This window comes from Cherax quadricarinatus, unplaced genomic scaffold (genome assembly GCF_038502225.1).
Source record: "Cherax quadricarinatus isolate ZL_2023a unplaced genomic scaffold, ASM3850222v1 Contig363, whole genome shotgun sequence".
Lineage (NCBI taxonomy): Eukaryota > Metazoa > Arthropoda > Malacostraca > Decapoda > Parastacidae > Cherax > Cherax quadricarinatus.
In genome coordinates, this window is record NW_027195389.1 from 190,001 (window position 1) to 201,187 (window position 11,187).

At 35.3% G+C, this 11,187-nt stretch overlaps 1 protein-coding gene across 1 annotated transcript in view; it reads left to right on the forward strand.

The window, feature by feature from the left end:
* LOC128700453 (dynein axonemal heavy chain 12-like) overlaps positions 1 to 9,723 on the forward strand; it is a 112,580-nt gene extending 102,857 nt beyond the window's left edge. Inside the window, exon 6 of the mRNA XM_070080373.1 lies at positions 9,215 to 9,723. Within this exon, the coding sequence (XP_069936474.1) occupies positions 9,215 to 9,418 (204 nt within the window). The 3' untranslated portion in view covers positions 9,419 to 9,723. The remainder of the gene's footprint in view (positions 1 to 9,214) is intronic.
* Positions 9,724 to 11,187: the final 1,464 nt, after the last annotated feature.

Genomic DNA, 11,187 nt, shown 5'->3' on the forward strand with positions numbered 1-11,187 from the left:
GATCATGACAGAAATGTTAAAAGCAGGGGGGGATAGAGTGTTGGAATGATTGGAATTTTTGTTTAATAAATGTATGGAAGAGGGGAAGGTACCTAGGGATCGGAAGAGAGCATGTATAGTTCCTTTTTTATAAAGTGAAGGGGGATAAAAGAGATTGTAAAATTTAAGGGGGAATAAGTTCACTGAGTATACCAGGGAAAGTGTATGGTAGGGTTCTTACTGAAAGAATTAGGGGTAAGACAGAGAGTTGGATTGTGGATGAGCAAGGAGGCTTTAGAGTGGGTAGGGGATGTGTAGATCAAGTGTTTACACTGAAGCATATATGTGAACAGTAAAGGAAGGGAACTTTTCATTGCATTTATGGATTTAGAAAAGGCATATGATAGAGTGGATAGTTGAGCAATGTGGCAGATGTTACAAGTGTAAGGAATAGGTAGAAACTTACTAAATGCTGTTATGAGTTAGGGTGTGTAGAAGAAAGGGAGATTACTTCCCGGTAAAAGTAGGTCTTAGACAGGGATGTGTAATGTTGCCATGGTTATTTAATATATTTATAAATGGGGTTGTAAAAGAAGTAAATGCTAGGATGTTGGGGAGAGGGGTGGGATTAAATTATGGGGAATCAAATACCAAATGGGAGTTGACACAGTTACTTTTTGCTGACGATACTGTGCATAGGGGTTATTCTAAAGAAAAGTTGCAAAGGTTAGTGGACGAGTTTGGGAGGGTGTGTAAACATAGAAAGTTGAAAGTGAACATAGATAAGAGTAAGGTGATGAGGGTATCAAATGATTTAGATAAAGAATCATTGGATATCACTTTGGAGACAAGGAGTATGGAAGAAGTGAATGCTTTCAGATATTTGGGAGTTAATGTGTCAGCAGATGGGTTTATGAAGGATGAGGTTAACCATAGAATTGATAAGTGAAAAAAGACGAGTGGTGCATTGAGGTATATATGGAGACAAAAAATTTTATCAATGGAGGCAAAGAAGGGAATGTATAAAAGTATAATGATACCAACATTCTTATATGGGTGTGAAGCTTGGCTTGTAAATGCTGCAGCGAGGAGGCGGTTGGAGGCAGTGCCTCCAATATATATATATATATATATATATATATATATATATATATATATATATATATATATATATATATATATATATATATATATATATATATATATATAATATATATATATATATAGCTTTACATAGGTCATGAAAGATTGGATATCTGATTGGAGGGAGGGACTATGGAGGAAGTGAATGTGTTCCACTATTTAGGAGTGGATGTGTCAGCAGATGGGTCTATGAAAGATGAAGTGAACATAGAATTGACGAGGGAAAAAAGATGAGTGGTGTGCTAAGGAGTCTCTGGAGACAAATATCATCCATGAAAGCAAAGATAGGAATGTTTGAGAGTACAATGGTACCAAAGTTCCTATATGGGAGTGAAGCATGGGTGGTGAATGTTGCAACAAGAAAACAGGTGGAGGAAGTGGAGATGTGAATATTATGTAGGGAAGATATAGCCTGGAGATTAGGAGGTGCAGGATTTCTAAAAGTATTGTCCATAGGGTAGAGGAAGGGTTGTTGAGATGGTTTGGACATTTAGAGAGGGTTGAACAAGATAGAATAACTTTAAAGGTGTATAAATCTAATGGAAGGAAGGCGAGGTAGGGGGTCATCTTAGGAAACTTTGGAGGGAGGTGGTAAAGGAGGTTTTGTGTGTGCGTGTAGCTGCGCATGAGCGTGTTAGGGACGAGTAGTGGAAAATTATTTTTATGACTTGACGTGCTGTTAGAGTGTAAGCAAAGTAACATTTATGGAGGAATTCAGGGAAACCGGTTAGCCAGACTTAAGTAGTGAGGGTGGGTGGTACAGTGCCAGCATACCTCCGGCAAGATGGTGATGGAGTGAGTGATGATGAAAGTGTTTCTTTTTGGGTCACCCTTCCTTGCTGGCAAACGGCCTGTGTGTTAATAAAAATAATTCATGTAATTAATTGTTTGTAATTACCGTTTGTTCTTAGATATTTGTGCTTAACTATTTGAGCTTATTCGTCCATGTTAATTGCCGGTTCAAGCTGAAAATCAATTTCGGCGTGAAACAAATAACTGAGCAATAGCATACTTTTTTCGAGAATTTTTTTAAAGTTTTGAATATCTTCTAAAGTCACACATGTACTCTTCAATTTATTAAGAAAACGCATTGAAAATTGTTAAATAAAAGTAATTTTAGAATTTGATTGTGCTGTGAAAGTATAAATGTTAATGATGTTTTTTTTCCAAATATTTTCCAATGCTTACGAAAATAAATGGCTTAAACCTCAAGCTTTTTTAAAAACCACTTGTTATGTTGAGGAATTCGACAATTCTAGTATTATTTCTCATAACTTCGACTCAAGTCATAAAAAAAAAGCATTGGTATTGTGGAAAATTAAATTTACCTGGATGTAACTCATAAGATACATACCAGTAAATGGTAACAAAGATAATTATTCTTTATCAAGGTTACAGAGACAAGTAGGAATTTTAGGACACTTAGGTCGCAAAAATGTCCTCCTTCGATACCTACGATAATCTGTCTCTCCACAAGTCACTCTGGACGTATATTAATTTCAAATGAAATATACATCACCAGGAAGTCTGGAAAAAACATTAATATAAATACGTGGACTGAATATTAAATTTAAAATGTGAATTCATATACATTGAAGGAGAATTTATATTAATAGGACTCACTAATTAGTCTGAGATTATGGTGTGTCATCCTCAAAACCCCCCTGCCTAAAATATGAAGAAAATACTGGCCAGAATTTCAACATAAATAGACATGACTTAGCTGGGGTTCTGAAGCTGTCCTGACCATCTGCTTAATGCTCACGTTATGCAGGACTGCAAATCCAACAATTTCAGCTGCTATTTGAGAGGCTTTAAGCCCAATATAATCCCTAGAGCAACGAAAATTTCTGCACATTTCACTAACGTGCCTTTACCACATTCAAAACAATGGTGTCTCTTCCCCAGCGACTCTCACCCATCCCTGGTTCTTTATTTATTTACAAATTAATTTTTATTGCCTACAATATAGGCCATGAATTTACATATAAAATACACTGTATTTTTTAAAAATATACAGTATTTTCCACACTGCGGCCGGGCGAAGTTTGTTGCTAAATTACTCAAATTTCTCCTTTGGCAATGGTGGAGGACCTGGGTACATATAGGATCTGGCATCCTCATTGTGACATATTACACAAGATTTAATCACCCTTTTTACACTTTGTCATCCTTGTGGAATCCAGAAAGTTTCCCTAATACAATTTAAAGTATCTCGTACCCCACCATGCATTACATTTTTATGGGCATTTAAAACAATTAAATTTGTTAGATGATGAGTTTTGGGCAGTAAGATAGGGTGTTTAGCATAATCACCCAATTCAGCATTTTGTAACCTACCTCTGCACCTAATTACATTGTTCTCTAAATAGAGCCCCAATTTCTCTATTATGGAACCTTTCACAATTTTTCTTTCCATCATCAATTTAATCTCATTTCCATAGATTTCTTCTTGTACCCTGTGTATCAAATATTCAAGAAGATGTAAAAACTTATATGAGATATTCGTCTTGTTTAGAAATTTAAACACCAACTTAGTTACATTAATTAGTTTGGGTAAAGAAGAATACCTATTTATATCAATGGCTAAGGAAGGACAAACTATTGGAGCGGTGGTCACAGTAATTTTAACAGAAGCAATATACGCCTTTTGTACAGGCCAATTAGCTTTATTTACCAACCAGCTCGGTCCTTTAAACCATGATACAGCATTTACAAATTTAGCATAAGGTAAACCTCGAGACAAGAAATCAGCTGGATTCTCCTCACCTGGTATATGATTAAATGTTAACATATGCTGACCCAAACTATTATACTTCTTTTGCATCTGATTAATTTCAGCGACTCTTGTTTTGTACGTACATGCTTTTGCTGTTTCCATTACTAATCCATTGCAAGGATACCTCATTACAGTGTCACTAATATTTATCTCCTGCAACTTATTTCTTATATAATTAGCTAATTTGACACCTACATAAATGGCTGTTAATTCCAACTGAGGTAAGGTACGTGATTTAATTGGAGACACTTTAGCCTTAGACATAACAAGAGAAATTACACTATTACATTGAAGGTAAGCAACTGTTCCTACGCCAATTTTGAAACATCACAAAAAATGTGGAGTATATTTTTTCCATCTGGATTGGCCTCCTGGCGTGGGAACTCCAACATTGGAATTTTTTCATAATCACCAATTAATTCATTCCACCTGTTAATGAATTCCTCAGGCAGAGTTTCATCCCAAGCACATTTAAGCTTCCATGATTCTTGTATTAATAATTTCCTACTTTGTCAATGGTCCAAGTCGGACTGAAGCGTCGTCGTAAGCTTCTCTCTTTTATGTGCGGGTTATTTGTGTATCGTTCCAGTCGCGGTATTGTGCCTTTTTTTGTTATTTATAGTAAGGGGTGGCACTAAGCCTAGTGGATCGGAACATTTGGAAACTTCAGCAAGCAAAACTCTCTTAGTTAATTTATTGGGCATTCTGTAATTATTAGGTTTTAACATTAACAAATCTCTCTCAGTATCTCAAGTTATTCCCAATACATTACTACATTTTGGTACTTCATCTCCAGGGTAATCTTTACTTATTTTGTCCTTTAATTTGGACGGATTACTGTTCCATTCCCTCAGAAGCATATTTGCACTTTGCATTATTTTATTAGCCTCTCCATAAGTCATTAACAGTTCCTCTTCAGTTGATGTCACACCCAGGGAATTGTCCACATAAAACTGTTTGCTCATTACTTTACTCAATGGACTTCCCGTATGTTTAAGGTGTGCATTTATTGTCGCTTGAAGTAGGAACGGACTGGATGTAGCACCAAATAATACGCTCCTGAAGCAAAAGGTTTTCAGAGGGCTAAGTGGGCCACTAGGATTCTCAGGCCATAAGAAGTGGGTACAATCCTGGTCAGCCTCTTGTAAATCCACTCTTAGGAAAGCTTTACTTATGTCAGCCATAAAGGCATAATTCTTCACCCTGAAATTTAATAAGATATCTCCTTACCTCTTCTATAAATTTATTAATTAATTGTTCAGTAATTATATCATTATAGGTAGTCAACAATACTGGTGTCTTACTCAGTTCGCGGAGCTGAGCCGTTAACTGTAATTAGTTGGCAATTCTGGATGGTTCAGTCTCCATGGAAGTCGTACTCAGTATTGTCCAGATTCAAATTTTACATCTCTCAGGTACTGTTCCTGAATAAAAGAATCGTCTGGACTTTCTTCAGTTACATTTATTCCAATGCTGTCTAATTCCTACAATTTGTGCACTGGCTCAACACCATCCTCTACGGGAGAATTATATTGGGGCACGATTTCATGAGTAAAACACACACTGATAGTATTTATAGTTTCCTCAAGTCATGCATTTTTATTACAATTAATCCTACCATACATTACATGGCCTCCTGTAGTCTTTAAAAGGGCGACACCACATTTCTTTACCATACCCTTTACAAAGGAGGCATAATAGTCACTACCTATCAAAATATTTATTGGGCCTACAGAATCATCATTTACACCAGAAGGTGCTAAATTTACAATATGTGAAAGTCTTTCTGTAGCTTTACTAAGCCCTACTGTAGATATTTTCTCTGGGAGTCTATCTACAATTACTGCATTAACACGTTTTTTCTCATTACCTAAACTGCCAGTTACGTAAACAGTATCATATAATTGAGCCCTTTTATCTGAGAGAAAACCAGATAATTTTAGAGTTGTAGGATCTCCCATCTGTACTTTCATCCCATCAAGACATTTACGCGTTTTATGAAAGTACACTGTGATCCCTGGTCTAATAATGCAGTTACATTTATTGATTTATACCTTTTATCATCAATATTTACCTGTAACACAGGTAATGCTACTTCAGCAAAACCATCATTATTAACATTAGCAGCAATTTTTACATTAGCCACTGTTGTGTCAGGATTGTCAACATTATCATTATTATCAACATTATCATATAGACCCTTACACATGACTATATGGTGACATTGTGACATTGATAACAGTTGTTTAATTTGGCGTGACAATCCTTAACTTTATGATTACCGAGACATCTGATACATCTGTCAAGTTCTTCCAATCTTTCAACTTTATCATTCCATGAATAGTATGCATTGCAATTCTTAGAAAAATGAGTACCCTTGCAGAAAAGACAATCTCTCTTTTCTTTGACTGGTTTCTTATTAACTGGGCTACTCTTAGGAGGGTACTTATTCTTCTTGCCTTGTGGAGAATCATTATTTCTGATTCCTGCTACTGGATGTACCTATGCAACTCTTTTTAGGAAATGAATTTTGATTATTAACATTGGGATAATTTTTCCCCTTGTGAAACTTGACAGATACCTCAGAGTTATTATGTGTTGCATCTTTAAAATGAGTTGGTTGGCTGGTCTGCAACTGAACAATTAATTCTTGTAGAGCTAGTCTTATTTCCTCTAGACCAAAATAATCTTTGTGACACTTGTTCGAGAGTCATTCAAGTGTTTTACAGCTTAATTTATTCTGTACAATGGCACTCAATAACCAGTCTGATTCCTTCAGATTATATTTATTACTTAAAGTTTTGAGAGTGCTCTCCAGTTTAACTCTAAACTGCTGTAAACCTTTGTAAGTGTGATCTGGACTTTTTAAATTAACAATGATATTCACTAGATCCAACCTATTTTGTTCTATATTACCATAAGTGACCTTCAACAAGTCAACTGCTTCCTTGAGTCATCTACATTGGGAAAGGCTTGTATGAGTATGTGAGCATCTCCTCATATCTGTTCTTTTAGGTAAAATAATTTAGTTACACATGCTAGGTCACTCCTGTCATGCACAGCTGCTTTAAAAATTGACCAAAACTCCTCCCAATTTTCTCCAGGATTATACAGGTAAACATAATTCTGGGAGTTTTGGCAAAGACATCTTATTTGTTGGAATAAATTGATTAACTGCCTGGTTTACGCCTTTTAATTTATTCAAAGCCTTACTTTTACAAGAAAGAATTTTTTCTTCTAATTCATAATACTGGTTAATCATAAGATTTATTTCTGTCTCATCTCCACAATTTACTAACAAATCTCCTTCATATTTTTATAATATAATTTGTATGAATCATATCTATTCTCTAAAGCATCTAAATACAATTTTAAATCATCAGTATTCACAGTTTCTTTATTCATTAATTCCAAACATTTATTGTATGTCTTTGTTACATGACTCTTTCTAGCCTGCAATGATTATATTTTGCTCTAAATGCCATGCTTGTCATCTACATTAATTTCCTCATTTTCACCCATGATGTAATGTATTAAATTCAACTTAACTAATAACACTGATTATGTACTTAATTATCCACTTTTTAAAGGTAAATATTGCAACTTACCTTGAATAAATCCTAGCTACTTGAGCTTAGCAATTACGTGTAAGGAAATTATAATGTAAACTTTAAATATACATTAATAATCTTAGCTACACTTGAGCTTAGTAATTGCTCATGTAAGGAAATTATAATATAAATTTTAAATACACATTAATATAAATCTTAGGCAGACTTGGCTTAGCAAAATTAATGTTATACAAATACACTAATATAAATCCTTGCCAGGCTTGGCTTAGCAAAATTAATATTATACAAATACACTAATATAAATCCTAGCCAGACTTTGGCTTAGCAAATTTAGTATTGTAATAATTATAATCCACTACACATTAAGTAAATTGTGGACCTAACATCCACCTTCTGTCATTTCACATATAATTATTAAGTAATTAATTCACTAATTAATAACTTCACTAATTACATCCAGTTTGATCAAGGACCAACAGGCAACTATTGTGGAAAATTAAATTTACATGGATGTAACTCATAAGATACATACCAGTAAATGGTAACAAAGATAATTATTCTTTATCAAGGTTACAGAGACAAGTAAGAATTTTAGGGCACTTAGGTCGCAAGAATGTCCTCCTTCGATACCTATGATAATCTATCTCTCCACAAGTCACTCTGGACCTATTTTAATTTCAAATGAAATATACTTCACCAGGAATTCTGGTAAAAACATTAATATAAATAAGTGGAGTGAATATTAAATTTAAAATGTGAATACATATACATTGAAGGAGAATTTATATTAATAAAACTCACCAATTAGTCTGAGATTATGATGTGTCATCCTCAAAACCCCCTTGCCTAAAATATGAAGAAAATACTGGCCAGAATTTCAACATAAATAAACATGACTTAGCTGGGGTTCCAAAGCTGTCCTGACCATCTGCTTAATGCCCAAGTTATGCAGGACTGCAAATCCAACAATTTCAGCTCCTATTTGAGAGGTTTTAAGCCCAATTTAACCACTAGAGCGACGAAAATTTCTGCACATTTCACTAACATGCCTTTACCACATTCAAAACAATGGCATCTCTTCCCCAGCGACACTCACCCATCGCTGGTTCTTTATATATTTACAAATTAATTTTTATTACCTACAATATAGGCCATCATTTTACATATAAAATACACTGTATTTTTGAAAAATATACAGTATTTTCCACAGGTATAGTATAGACTGCTTAAAAGCTAATTGGATTCAACATGTTAAAAGAAAACAGTAATCTATACTATGCAGACAATTCTGATAGCTACCTGGAGTTTACCTGGAGAGGGTTTCGGGGGTCAATGCCCCCGCATCTTGGTCTGAGACCAGGCCTCATGGTTCATCAGTGTCTGATCACCCAGGCTGTTACTTCTGGCCGCATGCAAACTGAAGTACGGTCCATCAGGTAGTGACTTTAGATGCCTGTCCAGTGCCTTCTTGAAGACAACCAGGGGTCTATTGTATTATATATGGCACTGACTGTAAAGCAGCTTTGATTGGTGCACCTTTCTGACACAGACTGGCTTTATAAACCTTCAGTTCTTCATAGAGACAGTTTGTGAAAAAACCTTGCAGCAAATAACTGATTTGCAGTTTGTGACTTGCAGTTACGCAGCCAGTTTGCAATGCAACATAAGTGTAATCTTCACATATACTGCATTTTCATTATAACATGGTCATTTACTAACAACAGTGATTTCTCCTGAGAAGGGAGTTACAGAATTTGAGAGGCCAGAAATCTTCGGACTACCAGTGGGAGTACAGCACCTTCAGGAGGTCGAGAGTGGTCAACACTTCTTGATGGCTCTGGCTGCCGTCGGTGGAGCGCAGACACTTCAAGGATCAGCGGAGACCAGCGTAGCTAAGCAACTTTATAAGCTTAAGAAAATGGTAATATACTTAACCTACAAATAAAGCAAATTTAGCAGTACAAAAATAATGCAAATATTTACACAGGCACTGCAGAACTAGTTGAGTTGAAGCCCTTGTAAGCAAACTTCTCACAATGTTTGTAAACATGACCTTCCTCTCAACTAATGTTTGTAAACATGATCTTCCTCTCAACTAATGTTTGTAAACATGACCTTCCTCTCAACTAATATTTGTAAACATAACCTCCCTCTCAAATAATGTTTGTAAACATGACCTTCCTCTCAACTAATATTTGTAAACATAACCTCCCTCTCAAATAATGTTTGTAAACATGACCTTCCTCTCAACTTATGTTTGTAAACATGACCTTTCTCTCAACTAATGTTTGTAAACACGAGCTGCTTCCTTTCCACTAATTTAACATAACCTAAGGAGGGGTCTTCTTAGACTGAAAATATTCGTGTAATTTATATACTTTTCAATATGCGTTATTCGAATTTATTACGTAATATATATATATATATATATATATATATATATATATATATATATATATATATATATATATATATATATATATATATATATATATATATATATATATATATAAATATATATATATATATATATACATATATATATATATATATGAAACTGACTCTATGGAGCTAATAATTGGTCTGACTAGATTCCTTGGTTTGTGTTTTTATTAGTCCATACATGTAAGGTTAAGATGGATTAGTGGAAGTAAATTGTTTGACTAATTCATCTCTGCCTTTCAGTAGAAGTTTTATTGTTTTATTGAAATTGCTGTTAATGGTTTCTAGGGGATTTTTCCTAAGTTTAGAATAGGTTTCAGTATCATCTAAGAGATTATTCATTTTTTCTTGGTAATCATTTTCTTTCATAATTACTATTGCATTTATTTTGTCTGCTTTAGTAAGGCGCAAATTTTTATTGTTATTATGTGTATCATAAGACTTAAAGAATCTTTGAGGGCAATTGGGAATGTTTGGTTTTAACATAGAGTTATATACCATTCCCTTACTAATATTAATTTCATCAGAGGATAAATCAGAAAATTTTTCAAAGTTACAAAAGGCTTTTGCAATTTCAACATTATTAAGTTTTTTTGAAGTTGCAAAACTTAGACCAAAACCTAGAGCAGCAGCTGTATTTTTGTCTAAAATTTCATCTGATAAGTTAATTACAAAATTGTTATTAGCATGCTTTGTCCAATCACTATTTTCAATTAAAATGTCTAATTTTCTTTGTAGTTTGTTTTTGAGTTCATTGTGTATATATATATATATATATATATATATATATATATATATATATATATATATATATATATATATATATATATATATATATATATATAAGTAGTACTAGTTTCTACAGAGCGGTCCCTCCTCTCAGCGGTCTCTTCTACAGAGCGGTCCCTCCTCTCAGCGGTCTCTTCTACAGAGCGGTCCCTCCTCTCAGCGGTCTCTTCTACAGAGCGGTCCCTCCTCTCAGCGGTCCCTTCTACAGAGCGGTCCCTCCTCTGAGCGGTCTCCTTTTCACACCTATGTGCTAATGACCTTAACCTCGCTCTCGAGACCACCTCCCCTTCGAGACCACCTCGCCCTCGAGACCACCTCCCCCTCGAGACCACCTCGCCCTCAACCCCCCACTCATGACCCCCCCCACCCGCGCCCCCCGCCGCCCCCCCGCCCCGTCGTGCCGACCCACCGGCCCCGCCGCGCCCCTCGCGCCCCGCCCGTGCCCCTCGCGCCCCCGCCCTCGCCTTCTGCTGCGCCTTCTGC